General features: G+C 44.4%; 1 protein-coding gene across 14 annotated transcripts in view; it reads left to right on the top strand.

Annotated features, from left to right (window-relative positions):
• Positions 1-18368, top strand: part of EFCAB5 (EF-hand calcium binding domain 5) — an 85684-nt gene extending 67316 nt beyond the window's left edge. For 12 of the 14 annotated variants that reach the window (XM_075594219.1, XM_075594227.1, XM_075594226.1 and 9 more), the window contains 5 exons: positions 1382-1488; positions 6747-7003; positions 11715-11944; positions 12807-12903; positions 16963-18368. In XM_075594219.1, coding sequence (XP_075450334.1) covers positions 1382-1488; positions 6747-7003; positions 11715-11944; positions 12807-12903; positions 16963-17138 — 867 coding nt within the window. In that variant the 3' untranslated portion in view covers positions 17139-18368. Of the gene's footprint in view, positions 1-1381; positions 1560-6746; positions 7004-11714; positions 11945-12806; positions 12904-16069; positions 16143-16962 lie in introns of those variants that run through there. The other 2 variants (XR_012800420.1, XM_075594228.1) reach the window with 2 other exon arrangements.
• The last annotated feature ends 320 nt before the right edge of the window (positions 18369-18688 follow it).

Here is an 18688-nt window from a genome sequence, read left to right as displayed (position 1 = left end):
GCACCAACTAAAGACTCCGCAAATCAGTGTGACTTTACTAGTAGACAATTTACAAACATACATAATCCCATGCAAGCTCCACCCCAAACACCCACCACATAATATATATTTGTGTCAAAAGGAGTGCTATTGGGTGTGACCAAATGTATACAACAAAAGACAAAAATTCCCAATGCTACATCCAATATGACAAACACTATATACACGTAGTTAAATACGTATTTGTTTGTCTTCTCATAAGTAAGGGTAATTTAGTTAAACTCTTCGGCCAAAGCATTATAAGCCTGCAGCCACGTCACGGCATGGCCCCTTTGCAGGTCTTAACACTAACTGGGAAAGAGTTTAACTGGATGACCTTTAGGCTAGGTCCCCGCTGCAGTCGGCGGCGCGCTCCACTGTGCCCCTTACACTGTGCCCGCCAGCCCCTTACCTTCTACCTGGCTGTCCCGAGTGCCTCCTCGCTCCCTTGCTCACTGCGTACTTTGACACGTCAGCCAGCAGGGGCTACAACAGGATTGTGATCCCAAGCGGCGACGCGTCACATGGTGTGCCAGGGAGCCAATCAGAGAGGAGGGTTGCTCCTGCCCTGCCCCTGCAACCTAAGCATTGAAATAAACTACACTGAACACTCCAACCTTTTCCAACGCTCAGTAAATGCATCAGCTTTCTGTCACTGATGTTGACACGGAGTACGGAGTTTCTGCACACAGCTTTCACTGTTTATTACTAGCAAATAAACACGCTACTGTCTTGTCAAACGTTTCTGGCATGGAACCAGTCGGGAACACCCCCCACCTCCCCCCCAGTAATCCTAGACCAGCGCTATGTGTGATCTGTGCGTCCTGTGGCAGGGACCGCTGCTCCGCTTCCCCCCGCCAGTCTAGAAGCCTCTGCCGATATCTGCAGGTGTCCGTTGAACACTGCTGGCAACGGGGGAGGCAGGGGGAGCAGAGCGGTCTGGAAGCGCAGTGAGCCCTATGTCTCCCAGCAGTGATGGCCCCGCCCCCCTCCATCATGGCCGCGCCCACCCACCCGACCTATCTTGGCCATGCCCCCCGCACAAAAAAGGTACCTACAGATCGCAGTGAATCGCCGTGCATGCGCCGCCAGGACGCATGGCGGGCGCACCAGCACGTGCAACGGGGCCTTAGTCTTACTTATGAGAAGACATACAGTTAAGTATTTAACAATATATTTTTTGTCATATTGGATGTAGCATTGTGAATTTTGGTCTTTTGTTAACTTGACTAGTATCTTTCTAAAGAAGGTTTCAATACCTGGGCACTGACATTTATTTGGAAATGTTGGTAATATAAAAACAATAAAGCAACCCTGAGTGAAGCTTCCCTCACAGTTTTGCATACGTTTCCTTATTCTCTAGGCACAGGATTACGTCTTCCGTAACATGATGCGCACAGACAACAACACAGGGGTGTCTGACACCTCCAGCCCTCCAGCTACTCTGCGCAGGCGTGATAACCTCTTCAGGTTAGCATCTTCATTCCGGGGGAAGCTGGAAAGGAAGAGCAGGTCACAGATAGAGTTCTACTCGATGAGAGGTGGCTTCATGTAGCTTAAACATATTTCTGTATACAGGATAGACCGAACTATATTAGCGACTCGTGGGTGTACTCATTTCACACTGTCAAAGCACACAGACATATAAAGTCTCTTCACATGTTCTGTAATGAATTGCAGATAGCACAAATGCTTCATTCATTTAACCCTTTAGGCACATTCACATTTTACGATGTTCAGTCCACAAGACCATCATTTTTTTTTTAATGCTTTTATTGTAAGTACCTGCTAAAATTGAGTTTACCTTAGCGGGGTTAGCAGGCTTGAATAATGTTTTAATCAAAAGATGCAACTAGATGCATTTTTTTGTTTTAAGACTTGGAATAAAAATGGAAAATGTCACTAATAAATTGCAAGCCAATTTGGAAGAAGCGCACGTTTAAAAAAAATTTTGTTTTCCATAAATGTATGGCCAATTCTCTTTCCCTAGCAGCATACTCCATAGAGGTATTGAAAGTTAGTGTTACTCATACATTCTGTTATTCTGTAGGTGTAATTGTGAGCTCATTTAATTCTGTTTTGCTAAATAGTCTTGTTGGCTTCAGCCAAAACACTTTGCAGACTCTAAGCCACACCAGATATCTCTAATCCTGGTTCTGGAGCATCACTCACAAGCTCACAGCTGCACTGTCTTTTTGGCAGGCTTTTTAGCCTGGCACATACTCTTTGTCAAGGTAATCCTCTTTATAGCTCTTTGATGATCTCAAGTGATTTAAGGCTTTGCACAAGCTTCAAATGAACTTTTCCCCAGCCAGACACAATCTGGATTCCAGTAACAGAAACTTGTCAGGTTTCGTCCCTTCATTTTAGGAGAAGAGAGTGCCTTAGTGTGACAAAACTAAGTTCTGAGCGGGGGCTCTCATGGGCCATTCGGGCCAGTGAGGCAGTAGAATTGGATAAAAGACCTAAAATAGCTGAGGCTACCCTTTTTAATGGAAACGTCCCTCTCTAGCATCAAAGGGAAATAATAGCAGTGTTCAGTAGGTTAAATATAGGTGATTGACAACTAGACAAGTAAAGGTATTCTAAATAATTGTATAAGTGTTTAATGTCTCCAGAGTAAACCTCAGTTAGTTTTAATGATGTTTAGCTAATCTCTTTTGTGCTGATAAGACGGAGTATGGGAACGGTTGTATGCTGTTGATGATGATTTACACGTTTCCCTTTTTTGTTGTTGCTTACATTGGCAGCATATATAGCCTAAAGAGATAATAGGGAAGAAGAATTACCAGATAATATCGTTATTAAACGGATTTAAAGACAATAGGAATTTATTGAATCTTTCTAAGAAAGCCAAATACATTGATAAGTTCTTTGTGAACATTTTGGTGGGACTGCCTTTTAACTTTTTGGGTGCCTGGCTGGTTCGCAGCAATCTGCGCCACATTCCTTCTGGCTTTCGGGTCAAGTGATTACTAGCAGGTCCGGTGCAATGGTACAGTATTTGTCACCCTAGGGCCTAGGCGAACCACCAGCCCTGCGCTCCCCCCCCTAACTTTTATTATTGTTGTTACTATAGCCCCATTCTCTCTCATCCCCCCTCCTCATCCTCTCTCATCTCACCCCCATCCTACTACTCCTCTCACCCTACTCTCCCATTCCTCCTCAATCTTCCCCCTCCTCTTCCTCAATCACCCCCACCTTCTCTTCCTCCTCTCACCCCTCCTTCTCTCACCCCCTTCTCCCCTACTCTCACCCCCTCCTTCTCCTCTCTCACCCCCACCCCCCCACACACCTCCTATCGCCTACCTGGCTTCGGTTGCCTGAGGCGGAGCAGGGCAGCAGAGGAGGAAGAAGTCAGGCAGCAGCGGGAGAAGAGGACAGAGCAGCAGGAGCAGGGCGGCAGAGGAGGAAGACGGCTGTGGGAGAAGAAGACTGAGGACCGCGGGAGCAAAGCAGGATAGCACAGAACAACGGCTGGGGAGGAGCTATGCTGTAGCAGCGACAGACACCGGAAGTCAGTGAAGACTTCCGGGTCGGACCGCTGGGGCACCCTCCATGGCTGTCATCCTGTGCTTCCCTGCTCCGCACACATGGTCCTCAGTCCTCTTCTCCCGCCGCCTGACGTCCTCCTCCTCTGCTGCCCTGCTCCGCACCTGCCATCCTTCTCTTCTCCCGTCATCCTCCTCTGCCCTCTTGTCCCGCTGACACCTGCCATCCTCCTCTGCTGCCCTGCTCCGCACCTGCCATCCTTCTCTTCTCCCGTCGTCCTCCTCTGCCTCTGCCACTTGCCATCCTCCTCTGCTGCCACCGCCCCCCAAAATGTGCCGCCCAAGACGACCGCCTAATTCGCCTAGTGGTAGCACCGGCCCTGATTACTAGTATAGCGATCAGGACCTCAATCTGCCCCAACGTCAGGAACAGTCCTCCCCTGATTCCATTCTGATCATAATCTTAGCTGCGGTCACCGTCTTTTCTCGAAACAAGCAAAACGTCAATGACGTTAGCGCAAAGTTGTAAGACCACCAGACTACCAGCTGATTTAATGTTGCCCCAATATCATGGAGGACTCACAAGGGTTAAAGCAGCATATCCTCTTACCCGCTTTGTTGTGGTTTTGTTTTAGTAAATGCCGCCGTTCCTTACATATTCCGCTATGCAATTATCTGATCTGTTCTCCTGTGATCGATCGGCGAAAATCCTGCTTCACCGGGAATGGAATATAGCTGCCTATTCCAAAAAGGAAAGTGGTGTGGCTTCCTAAATGGTCCCTATAGCAACCCAAGGACATTTAATGCATAGGGCATTCCATTACCATTTAATGCATAGGGCATTCCATTACCATTGAATGCATAGGGCATTCCATTACCATTTAATGCATAGGGCATTTCATTACCATTTAATGAATAGGGCATTCCATTACCATTTAATGCATAGGGCATTCCATTACCATTGAATGCATAGGGCATTCCATTACCATTTAATGCATAGGGCATTCCATTACCATTTAATGAATAGGGCATTCCATTACCATTACAAAGGGCATAACAAGGGAAAAACAAATGCAGTAAGTATTATCTAATATTACATCAAAACTACAAAACACATATAGGATGTTGAGTGAAATGCTTCTTTAACGTAGATCAATAGAACAGTTTTACTAAATAAAGCACACCATAAACTTCTTGACGTTTATCTTAATACATGCATAGCAGCATAAAGTTAATTTCACTGACAAATGAATACGTTTTAATGACATTTGTTGATCTAGAAGAACATGGTAGTAACATATTTTTGTCCCCTGGGGAAACCTTTTTGGGTGTGACTACAGTGCCTAGCATTCCACATACACATGCAAAATAATCTGGCTGCAATGGGAAGGTTCCAATAGACAAGTTGATGACTTTCAAGATACTCTTCTCATAGGTTTAAAGACATTTATTGCGCTATTTATGTATCTCAGCAGATTCATATTGGAATAGAGAGTATTGGTAGCAACCAGGATGTATTTACATCAGGGGTATCAAACTCCGTTCTCAAGGGCCACCAGCAAGCCAGCTTTTATGAATATCCCTGCTTCCGCACAGGTGACTCAATCAGTGGCTCAGTCTTCGACTGATTGAGCCACCTGTGCTGAAGCAGGGATATCCATAAAAGCTGGCCTGTTTGTGGCCCTTGAGTACTGAGTTTGATACCCCTGATGTGGTCTAACTAGATGTGACTGGAAAAACCTACCAGAGACTCTCAAAACCGCTTCCATTATAAGTAATTTCAAGACTTCAGCTGTCTCTCGTCATAATCTTGTCTGTAACTGTTACATACGCCCATAGTCATATCTGTAATTGTCCATGAAATGCTGTACATTGAATGTATATCCTCTGTACATTTAATATAACCATGTGTTGTCCCCATAACTCTGTGCCCAGGACATACTTGAAAATCAGAGGTAACTGTCAATGTATTACTTCCTGGTAACACATTTGATGAATAAATAAATAATTTTCCCACAAGCGCCTCCGCCACGCGCTCCTGCAGCCCAGCGATCTGTGAGCTAGCTGCAGGAGTTGGGTCGCAGCGATTGGGGGGCGTGACGAATGCGTCACGGAGCTGGTTTGCCTTGATTACCTTTATTGAAAACGAATGACCTAAACTGCCGATCAATTAGTTCTCCCATGATCGATCAGCAACAATCTTGCTTCCCAGGGTTCACTAAGTGACTATCTTTCAGTTTCAATCCAGCCAGTGTACATCTGCGTTGCCCCAAAGGCGGACAGCCTGATGGGGCTCCCCAAGAGCTGCTCCCCTCTGCATAGGACCAGCGTGCTAAGGGTTAACATTTGCTTGTACTTTGTGGAACGTCAACCCCACCCACTGGAATGTTAATGAGCCAAGAGAACAAAGAACTGTTTGTTCACAGCTGCATTTAAAATCAACCACCCCAGTGTACATCTGCGTTGCCCCAACGGCGGACAGCCTTTGGCGCAACCGATGGGCAGCCAAAGGGTGTGAACCATTTGCTGCCCTTCGCTGCTGTTTGGTGATGCTAAAGTGAAGTTAAAGCTGCTCTATTTCAATTGGAAAATCACATGCCCTTTATCCCCTGTACCCAATTTTCCAACTCTATCTGTCCATGAAATGTCTGTGAATTTACTGTTTAACCATGTTAGTTTAATGTTACCATGTATTTTTCTAACTCTGTGCCCAGGACATACTGGAAACGAGAGGTAACTCTCAATGTATTACTTCCTGGCAAAACATTTTATAAATAAATAAATTAAAAATCCTTCAGTCAGTGTAACTCAGCAGCTACAATGTACTCATATATTACTAAGGTAGCATTATCTATTGTTAGTTTACAGCTCAAACTGCTGGGAACATTGGCAACAAATTATCACAATCAGGAAAGTTTTATAAATATCTTGCACTGTTGGGGAAGTGTGCTAAAACCTGTCATAGAAATCAATGGCTGCTCAGTATATTAAAACGCATTTAAAATGGTATTGAGTTGAATTTAAATACTACAGAACTGATTGATTTAAAAACACATGTAGGCTATTGCATTGATTGCTCCTTTAAAGCTCATGCACAACAACTTCTATAAAGATCTTAATGTAACTTTATTACAAAGTACCTTGCAATGTTTAGCGTTCTCCATTAGCATGTTAAGTATAATTCTATGAGACAGATAATTGTTACTGTAATTGTGACCTCTGCTCTCTCATGGACAGGGATTACCTTTTTAAGTGTGCAGATAGCTCAGAAGTAATCACAACAGATGCCTATGGAGAGCACCACATCGCTGTACCCATCCGTGACCCAGCAGGGCGGGCTCTAGGAGTGCTGGACCTGAGCACCGGGCAGTGCAGGGAGTTACCTGCCCATGAACACCAGGACTTGCAAAAGATGTTACAGATGCTGCAAGCAGCATGCTATGAAATGCTGGAGGAGGAACCGTTCAGGGAGACCCAGAAAAAGGCTGTCCTAGGTACTGTAGGAGTCACAAGCCCCTTTACCCAATGACCCAGACTTTTCTCGGTATGAGATGGGTTTGTGGCATAAAGGTCTGCTGTAAAACATTAGAGATTTTAATCAGTGGCTGAATGTATCTCCGTTATCAGTTTATTGGTTTATTTTAATCAAAGTGGCTAAGACATGCATACACCCTTCTGGTATATTACTTGATCAGTTTAATCTGTTTTATTCACAGAAAAAAAGTCCTGTTATCTACTGAAGTTACCAATATCCTATCAGCAGTTAATGTGAGATAGGCAGTGAGTGTGTAGGGATCACACATAATTGGCGTGTTTGATGTGGCAAAGGTCTGTGTTAGGGCTACTACTAACACAGTACAGGCATACCCCGCATTAACGTACGCAATGGGTCCAGAGCATGCATGTAAAGCGAAAAAGTACTTAAAGTGAAGCACTACATTTTCCCCACTTATTGATGCATGTACTGTACTGAAATCGTCATATACGGGCATAACTGATGTAAATAACGCATTTGTAACAGGCTCTATAGTCTCCCAGCTTGCACACAGCTTTGGTACAGGTAGGGAGCCGGTATTGCTGTTCAGGACATGCTGACAGGCGCATGCGCGAGCTGCTGTTTGCCTATTGGGCGATATGGCCTTACTCACGAGTGTACTTAAAGTGAGTGTCCTTAAACCGAGGTATGCCTGTACATTGCATTAATATTTAGGCTGTGATTGCCTAAAGAGGAAAAAGGAAATGTTTCTTTGCTGTACTTACCAAGTTGCCTAATGAATCATATGCTAAAATGATTTAATTTAACTGCAGTTGGCTGATCAGATGACTTTAAAAGGTTAGGGAGTGATTTTGATTTCTACCACTAGATGGTGGTAGCAGCCTTAGAGTGCAACACATTAGACTCAAAACCATAGTCTCAAACTCCTTAGCGCAGTGATTCCCAACCTTTTTTGTTTGGAGGAACCCTTGAAGTATTTAGAAAAATCTCGGGGAACCCCTATCTGGCGGACACCTATTAGGCTCATTTCACACCTCACGAACCCCCTCTATTTCCCACCCTCTACCTATGTATTTCTCTCCCATCCATCTCACTCACTCTCCCCCCTCCCGCCTCACATTTATTTCTCCCCTGGGTCTCTCTAAGGCTTGGTCCCTGCTGGCCACTGCAGCACTAGCTATGGCGGGGACAAGAGTCGCCCCTCAATGGAGCCGCGCCCGTGTGAGGGGCGGCCGCCGCGGTGCGTTTTTCCTGCAGACAGGAAAATTGTTATTAGTAGTAGCGACGGAGCGCTAGGCCAAGCCCCCCCGGCGGTTCAGCCAATGAGGGCGAACCTGCCGGGTGACGTCATGGCCGTGCCCCCGTCACGCCCCCCCCCCCCCTGTCTTTCCCCCTGACGCTAACTGCAGACCGGGGAACTCGGCTGCATGCGCCACCAGGCTGGCAGGCGCGCATGCAGCGCAGGCAGCGGGGCCATAGCCTTACTCCCTCTTTTCCTCACTCACTCCTCCTTCCGTCAATTACCCCACTCTCACTCAATCCCCCCCCACAAAATACATACCAAAAAAGCCCACCCCCTAAATAAATATAACCCCACCCCGCAATACATAATAAAAATACCCCGCCCCCGCCAATACATATTAAAAAGACCCCCACCACCTCCGTGGAACCCTGGTTGAGAATCACTGCCTTAGCGAGTAGCAGGAGCCTCCGTGTATCCACTTACCTATTCCACATCAACTGAAGTAAAACAGACACATCCCATGCTTCAGAATGTGATCCTTGGTACTTTTACAGAATTTTTGTTTAGGGGTTACCAACTATGATACAAGGGGAGCAGGGACACTAATTACTGTTCGAGTAGTGCAGGGGTGTGCAAATTGGGGGGAGGGGGCGCAGCGGTTACAGAGGCCCAGCGCTCTTCCTCAAGGTATTTAAATGAAATGCCGGGGAGCGTCACGAGGCCTCTGTAACTTCCCTTATCTGGTCTCCGGTGGCTTCCAGCGACGCATTGCCATGGTAACAACGCCAGACACCAGGTAAGGGGGAGGGCGTGAGCAGGGGGGGGGAGAGCAGGCAGCGGGGCGCAGACCGAAAATGTTGCGTACCCCTGGTGTAGAGCATTATCAGGGCCTGACATAGTGGTGGTGAACGGCTCCTGCCTTTTTCATCCTGTGTTGAAAATCATTCTCCCTCTTTTATAACTGTTGATTAGAATTTTCATCCTGCAGCATAAATATTATACGGTATATAAAAATACAATATATATGCAACATCAAATCTATCTCATCATCATCATATTTAGCCCTTGTCGATCCACTGCTGGATGAAGGCCTCACCAATGACCTTCCAGATATTGTGGTTACAAGCCTCTCTTCTGCACTTTGCTCCAACAGATTTTCTGATTTCATGCTCCCCTCCAACTTTTTGGTTGTCATCTTGGTCTTTTTGTTTCCCTTGGAATCCACTTGTCTACCGTCTTTGTCCAATGATGGTAATTTCTTCTTCTGATATGTCCGGCCTACTGCCACTTTAATGTCTTCACACTTGTGATGATGTCACAGACTTGTTTCAAACCCATTCATTCTTATTCCTGTCTCTTCAGGTAATACCCAGCATACATCTCTCCATACTTCTTTGAGTTGTCTGAAGGTTCTGAATTATGGGACTAAAGGACTAAGTTTCACATCAATATGTGAGCACGGGCAGAATACACTGGTTGAAATCTTTTCTTGAGGCACAGTGGAAGTTTATCTTGTTTCTTCCAAATGCGCTCCATTCCATCTTCATTCTCCTATTAACTTAATGCAAAAGGTTCCCATACATTTTTACTTGCCGGCCAAAGTAGATATAGTTTTAGACTTTTTCTAGTTCGATTCCATTTATTTCGATCTTTGCAGAGCTGACATCTTTGGTCTTGCTCAGGTTCATATGGAGGACTACATTTTTATTTGCTTTGGACAGGTCTCTGATTTGTTGCTAGAGGTCTTCTGGACTTGTGACAAAAATAATAATGTTGTCTGAAACTCGTAGGTCACTCAGGGATTAACCGTTGATTTTGATTCCTGTTTTTTTCCCAAGTCTTCAACAAAAGACAGGGGTCGCCCAATGCTACATACAATTGACAAAACATATATGGTAATAAGTATAAAGTGTAAATACCTCAATAATAATATTTTTTTTGGTTATTTAGTTAAACCCTTTGGCCAAAGCGTCATAAGCCTGCATACCACGTCAAGGTATAACCAAATTTTGCAGGTCATAACACTAAACTGTGAACCTTTCCTTTTACCTCTGTATGAGGGAAAACCATAGTAGGTCTTGTTCATAAAGCGAAATGTAAGGTGGGGAGGGGTGAGCTCTGGGAGGAGGGGCCACCTACCTCCAAACAACTGTTGCCAGTTAGAAATGTAATTAACACACACATTCCCAGTAAGCTCAAACCCCAACACCAATGGTATACATTTTTCCACGCTCAGTAGCACTCCTTTTGACACACACACACATTTTATATATTTATATATATATATTGTGACAAACGTCTTACTCCGGGGCTCCGCCGTCTGTCCGGGACTATTAGAACACGGTCTTTTAGGGTAGGTTAAATGATGAGACGTCACGTACTGTTCCTTTAAACAGGCTATGTCTGGTTTATTTAGTCCCAGGCACTGAGACTGCCACAGTGCAAACAGAAAACAAAGCCAAACAAAAAGCTGCTCGTCTGAGCGATAACTTAAACTTAGATATCCCTGACTCAGAGTTGGAAGTGGCTTGTCCACTTCCACCAACAAAATAAGTACCTTTGCAGTCTTAGACAAACGAACAGAATGATTGAACCTGTTTGGGGAAGAGGCTTCTCCCCACTGTAGTTCAGCAACCTTCCAGGCTCTTGGGGAGAGCAAACAGGAAATCAGTCTTACATACCTGATTTCTAATTAGCATGACAGGTGACAGAAATCAGGCAGCAGACAAACTCTGGTCTGGATCTCTCATCCCTCAGTTCCAGCGCTTGCCAAACTGTGGGATGGAGTGCATGTATTATAAGGCTGCACTCCCAGGCCAAACAGGATAGAAACTGTTCAGTATCCTGGGAGCCCTATATATGGAATTTATTACCATCCCCTGGTTTCTGTCACAATATATATATATATATATATATATATATATTCACACACACACACACACACACACACACACACACACACACACACACACACACACACACACACACACACACACACACACACACACACACCTACAAACACACTTAGTTAAGTTATGGTGGGTAAAAAAAGTTACAAAAACCCTCCACAGTAAAGCATATGAGTAATTCTATGAGTGATAGTTTTACATTGCATACATAAACCTTGGCCCCTTACAGACGCGCTTACCAGAATACTCTCCTACTGTCTCTGTACGTCCTTCCTACCAACCAATTAGATTGTAAGCTCTTCGGAGCAGAAGCTCCTTTTCCTAAATGTTACTTTTATGTCTGAAGCACTTCTCCCCTTTATGTGTTATTTATATTATTTGTTATTTATATGATTGTCACATGTATTACTGCTGTGAAGCGCTATGTACATTAATGGCGCTGTATAAATAAAGACATACATACATATATAGTGATCCATGTAGGTTTAGTTACATGACCGCTCTACATTTCCCAACTCTTAACACTCATCCCTAAGCATGCTGTTATGTGGTTGCAGAGGCAGAAAACATGTCTGGGCAGAGACAGGTCGGAGTTCTGTTCCATCGCCTCATGCTGCAGGACCTGCGTCAGTGTGTCAGCAAGCTGGACCACAAGTCTTTCGCAGAGCTGAAGAGTTACAAGGAGCCCCCAGCCATAGTGCACAGTATCCTCAAGGCTGTGCTGCTCCTCTTTTGGCCTGACTGGGCCGAATCGGAAGAAGTTCACAGCTGGAGTCAGTGTAAACTGGTAAGCCTAACCTTTTTTGGCCCTTGCAACCATCTGCACCGTACTCTTACAGTGACAGTGTTTAGGCTTCCTTCACTGAGTACAGTACTGTGCTCCCCAACGCCCACAATGAGCACTGCACTCTTTCTGCTCAGCAATGCCCCCATGCCCGTATTTGGGCATAGAATCCTCAAGGCTGTGTTGCTCTTCTTTTGGCCAGACTGGGCCGAACTGGAAGATGTTCACAGCTGGAGTCAGTGTTGTGGCAGATAGAGGCCCCGCTCTCTTCGCCACAACAATTAAATGGATTGCCAGGGGAGAGTGTGGGGCCTCTGTAAAGGTCTCTTACCTCCTCCTGCAGCATTGCCGTTCTCCTGCAGCGTCAATTGACGCCGCGTAGCCACGTGGCGACGCATTGGCATGACAATGTGACATCATATGGCATCCTGTTGTCATGGAAACACATCACCACGTGACATTGGGACGCTGCATGAGGAGGTGGCCAGGGTGGCAAAAACTGCCTATGGGCAGTGACAGTCTAAAAACGGCCCTGCCACCCCTTGTCCTGAGCACTATTTTTGTAGCCTACATTCTTCACAGAAGTATACTCTACCATCAGCATAGCATTTTTCTCTATAACCAGCAAAGCACTGTATATTTATGGCACAGTATTTCAACACTGGAGCAAGTACAATCCTGCAACCGCTCACATTGTACTGCACAAAGTGCCCCCTCACCAAATAAAGCACAGCTGTGTGCTCCATCCCGAGCTGAGCTCTCTTTTATAGTAAGCACAGCACTCCACTTGTGGCACAAAGGACAGACTTTCACTCCCTCCGCCAACCATCTGTTACTTCAAAATAATTTTTTTCCACGTTTTTAGAAAGTTAATAGTGATTTGATTCGGAAGATTTCATCGTTCGACCCAACTGCCCAATCTGTACAGGTCCAGCCAGAGATCCTGGCCAAACATATTAAAGGTAAATATATGAGAGTTTGTGCTGTCCTATGTACATGGTGTATTTGTGCAACAGGTACAGCATGGTCTACTTCACATAGACAGGGTTCTCTTCTCTTCTAGACCCTCTACAATGTGGCTTCCGCACTGCTCACTCTACTGAAACAGCCCTCACTAAAATAACTGACGACCTCCATGCTGCCAAAGACAGAGGTCATTACACTCTGCTCATATTACTCGACCTCTCTGCAGCATTCGACACCGTGGACCACCCTCTTCTCCTTCACATTCTCCATACTCTTGGTATTTGGAATAAAGCTCTATCCTGGATCTCCTCTTACCTCTCCCATCGTACTTTCAGTGTCACTTTTGCTAACACCTCCTCCTCCTCTATTGATCTCTCTGTGGGGGTACCCCATGGCTCTGTCCTAGGACTCCTTCTCTTTTCTCTTTACACACTCTCTCTAGGTGACCTAATCACATCTTTTGGGTTTAAATATCACCTCTATGCTGACGACACACAAATTTACCTTTCAACCCCTGACCTTACACCTGCTATACAGACCAAAGTTTCTGAATGCCTCTCTGGAATATCATCCTGGATGGCCATCCGCTGACTGAAACTTAACATGGCAAAAACAGAGCTCCTTATACTTCCTCCCAAACCTGGCCCTACTACCGCCTTCCACATGACTATTGGAAATACGATCATTCACCCAGTAGCCCAAGCACGCTGCCTAGGGGTTACACTTGATTCCTCTCTCTCATTCTCCTCTCATATTCAAAACGTTTCTAAAACTTGTCGCTTTTTCCTCCGCAATATCACAAAGATACGCCCTTTTCTCTGTTACTCGACTGCTAAAACTCTGACTCAGGCCCTCATTCTCTCCCGTCTCGATTATTGCAACCTCCTGCTGTCCGGCCTTCCTGCCTCTCACCTGTCTCCCCTACAATCTATCCTAAACGCTGCTGCCAGAATCACTCTACTCTTTCCTAAATCTGTCTCCGCATCTCCCCTCCTAAAATCCCTCTCCTGGCTTCCGATCAAATTCCGTATCTCGCACTCAATTCTCCTCCTCACTTTTACAGCTTTACATTCTTCTGCCCCTCCTTACATCTCAGCCCTAATTTCTCGCTATGCACCACCCCGACTCTTGCATTCTTCTTAAGGATGTCTTCTTTCTACCCCCTTTGTATCTAAAGCTCTCTCCCGCCTTAAACCTTTCTCACTTTCTGCCCCGCACCTCTGGAATGCCCTTCCCCTCAGTACCCGACTAGCACCCTCTCTATCCACCTTTAAGACCCACCTTAAGACACATCTGCTTAAAGAAGCATATGAATAGCACTGGATAATCCTGGACACATGATACATAAAGCTTGGCCCCCTGCAGACGCACTTACTAGAATTCCCTCCTACTGTCTCTGTACGTTCTCCCTACCTACCAATTAGATTGTAAGCTCCTCGTAGCAGGGACTCGTCTTCCTTAATGTTACTTTTATGTCTGAAGCACTTATTCCCATGACCTGTTATTTATATTATTTGTTATTTATATGATATGTATTACTACTGTGAAGCGCTATGTACATTTATGGCGCTATATAAATAAAGACATACAATACACTCAAATGTACCAGCTGTTACCAATACTATAGGCCATTTCATTGATTGCATAGCAATATCTGTCACACCTTACTTAGTGAATTACCATCCCTTGTCTTTTATTGTCAGAGCATTTACATGTACAGTATTTAACTCAAACAATTTCCCTCACACTTATTGTATATAAAAAGTTTTGTGTTAATAAGATTCAAAGGGCCATCCCCACACTCACTGCCTCACTCAACATGCTGTGAAGCCAAATCTACTTTCAAATGAATGGCGCTCAGAAGCTCCACAGCATGCAGAATAAGTACCTGAATGAATTAAGTTACTACTTTATTCTTTGGGTAAGGGGGGAGATACAAGGCAGGGAGTACCCCACTGGGATGGGAAACTGCCAGGAACGTTCCAGTAGCATGCACTCAGCGCGTGCTGGTATTGTATAGGTAGGGAGAGTACCCGTCAAAAAGTGGCTGAACCATGAAAAGTGATCGGGGCTTAACCGTGAAGGTCCACAGGTAATGCAGCCAAAAGCAAGTCCCAGAACAGTGGTATGTCGTCAGACTTACAGAAACAGGAGGTGAGGTAATAAGTGCAGTAGATGGTAGTGCTTGGCCACAATGGTTGTTAGGAGTGACATTGGGTGTGGGATAGTAGCCATGAGTGTAGGCTATTGGGATACTTATTTTGCGAGATGTGTTTTAAGGTGGGCCACTATTAAAATAGATGGATTAATATGATTAGCAGGGAAAGAGGTGGCAGGGAGGCGAGAACAGGTATGTATATGGCTGGGTCCAGGATATGGTGAGATATCCCCAGCACCAAGGAGGTTGAGTAAAGAGAGAGGGGGTGGGTGAATAGAGGATTTCTGGGGCTGATTTTTGTTGAGGGGTGTAGAAGTTGTTGGGAAAGAGGTCTGTAAATATTGGTGCAGTGTATGGGCACATGCATAGGTGGAGGGGAGGAGAGGTGAGGAAATGTGGATAGAAGGATGAGAGTGGGGAAGTTGGAGAGAACAGAGAAGTTTACAAAGGAGTGAGAAAACAGAAAAGGCAATAGGGAGGGCATAGTGAGAGGCAGGGAGAGAGGTAGGAGGAGAGAGTTCCCTGGTATTGGAGGATAAGAAGAGTAGGAATTAAAAGAGAAGGTTTATAAATCAGGCCTGGCAGGGCAGTGTAGCACTGAAGATTAAGCAGCAGTTTAGAAACACAGTCTATAGATTATGTACAAATTGTCAGAGCATCTAGAAAGTCAAGTTCTTACAGTTGCAGGGTTGTTGTTGAAGAATACAAGAGGAACTAGACTCTGCACTTCATCTACAAGTCAACTCCAATATTAACTCCACAAACACTTCATATGTGACACTTAAGATATTACACAGCCAAGATAGACTGACTAAAATGCTCTATAAACAGATTCACATGACTAATAATTAAGGGAGGGGTTGTGCCTTTTCAACTCAGACAGACATACCTGGGAGATGTTAATTAGATACGTTTTTTGTCAATTAGGGTTAAATTGATAGAAGTATTCAGCTCAGACAGACATACCTAGGAGATGTTAATTAGATACGTTTTTTGTCAATTAGGGTTAAATTGATAGAAGTATTCAACTCAGACAGACATACCCGTGTGAAGAAATGATTCAGAATGTTAGTCCAGGTATTCAGTATTCACCGTGTTTAAAGATATAGAAAATATATAATGATGAACTTTCTTACCTAACATTGAAGCTTTCTTCCCAAATACTTGGACACAAAAAAAATGTTCGGAAAGGTTACTTCTGTCAGCCCTTAGTGAACACTTAGGGGGTAATTTTATATTTGCCAAAACGGTTGTTTGGGCTGTTTTGGTCTAAAAATAAAAACATAGACATCAACAGGGATGTATGGCATATATGGAATTACCCTGGTAAGGGGCCAATCCCTGATATGATCAAATTGAACTAATTCCAGTGCAGTATTTAAAGGAATAATTGCTAACAAAAAAATGTGCCCACAGCTGACACCTAGTTTTTTGGGAATGTTTTTGGAAGGGGTTTTATTTTGTCTGGCTCGCTCTTTTGTGTGACATCACTGTGTGTTCAGCAACGGTTTGTACAGCAGAGTCTCCTTCCCCTGCCCCCGTTATCCTTATTGGTTCTCGAGTAAGGGTGGGGTGGGATAAGGGTAAAGAAAACACTTGATTGACAGTTCAGAGGCCCCTAGGAAATTTAACCGGCCAACTATGTGGGATTGCACCTTGAGTAACGTGTAACGCCTTTTCATGCAGAGCAGGAGGTGGTGTAAATAGGCAAATGCTTTCTCACGGTATGGACCAGAACACTGGTAGTCATCTTCCTTTTAATGTAGGGATCGGAAAATCGATTTTGTAACAGCCCGGGAAGGCAAACCTGTTTTTAAGCAAGACTACAGCTTGATGTACATGTTACAGTGCTGCATGAAGGCAGATAGCTGTATAACTCTGCACATGTGTGTTACAGGTATTCCCAGAGGAGCAGTCTGGAAACATGGCTCCATCCCGGCTGAACATCTCTATAACTGGGCTTTCACCTGTCTGTCCCTGCTAGAACTTACTCAGAAACTGCAGGACACACACAGAGCAGCACGGGTGACGCTGCCAGCCCCTAATGTTAGCTTGACTCAAAATATAGTATAGAACTGATTTGTGTTTATTTTTCTGTTTTTAGCTAAGAGGAGTATTAAAAAAATGTTTAGTTAGTCATTTTGCTTTATGTTTTAGAGGTGCACCTGCTGTATTGCGGTCACAGAATGCTGTAAGAATACAATACATTGAATATCTTGCTAGCTGGGAAGAGGCAGAGAAACATTTTTAATTCTTCAAGCACTGAAATGTTTAAATCAATTTGTCCAGTGAAAAGGATGTTGTAATGCTGATTACACTAGGAGATTAAGGAGAGTATGCCCTCCATTACCTAAGGGGGTAATTCTATATCCACCGCAAAGGCAATTTGGGCTGGTTTTGGGCCCAAAGCAACAGGGATTTTGCCTTAAAATGTCCCAAACTGCTGCTTCTGTGAATATAGGGGTCAATTAAAGCAGCACTCCTGGCATTACATTTTATAAAAAATAGGTTGTAAGCCAGGAGTGTCCAGACCTGAACCGTGTTGATTTCAGCTCCGGGACCTCTTGCTTCCCGAGATACAAACCATGGAAAATAGTGCTGGCAGCAGCTCCAGCTGGGATAGTTTGCGCTATCATAATGGCAGCTTAAAAGTCCTGCAGGCCATTTAAACTGAGCAGAGATACCGGCTTCCCCTTCTATAAAATCAATGCAGTTCAGCTCCAGTGACCCCCTACTTGAAAACCTATAAAAACAATTTAAAAAAAAAGAGTTCTCCTTTGAGCATCATTCCACAATGGAAGAACTAGGCAGTTGTGGATGTACCGGCACAGAACCAAACTGTACTTAATTCCAGGAGAGATTAATGGGGCAACACTCATTCTACCCAATTTTCTATTAAACCAATGTCTTCTTCCCTTGAAAAGGAACGACACTGGGGCATGCTGATTAAAAACGTAGCCGTAATCAGCATCACTACCGGAGCTAAGGAACTCGTGACGACAGAACAGATGTTATTGTACTGCACGAGAGCGCGAGAGTCGTTAGCACAGTGGCTCCACAGTGATATAATAACCCTGTTCTGCCATTCACCAATTAGTCTTCCCAATATTGTATTACGCGGTTGCTAATCTTCCTTCATTTAACCTCTCTGCAGTTCTTTTGCAATGAAGTGGTTAAGATATTGTGTATTAACATTGAGCAAAGCGTCACTCCTCACTCTGGGGAAAGATTCCAATCTGTGTAATAACACATCCCAAGAGAAGGTTTTTTTTTTTTTTAATAAAGGCAACATTTGGAAAATTACATTTCTGTTATTTTATTTAGCAGATAACACAGAGTTTCACAATGCCAGGTCAGAACTGCTGTGCTGATCCCTCTCTGATAATATTCAGTTGTTATTATGCTGTCTGTTCCCTAGGATTATCTGTGGATGGCTTTGTATTTCTATGAAGGGGCAATTAGGGCAGCACCATCATATTTCCAGGAACACTGTTCTAAAAGATATTAAACTGTTTTTTACAAAACATTATTTCTTACAAAAATGCATCAATATAACGGCTTTCCCTAAAGGCTTCTCTCTTCCCTGCAAAAACACAGGGCCGAAAAATACACAATGAAGTGCC

The sequence above is a fragment of the Ascaphus truei genome, chromosome 3 (genome assembly GCF_040206685.1).
Source record: "Ascaphus truei isolate aAscTru1 chromosome 3, aAscTru1.hap1, whole genome shotgun sequence".
NCBI lineage: Eukaryota > Metazoa > Chordata > Amphibia > Anura > Ascaphidae > Ascaphus > Ascaphus truei.
Note: the sequence above shows the minus strand (reverse complement) of the source record. Positions and strands in the feature narration are given on the sequence as shown.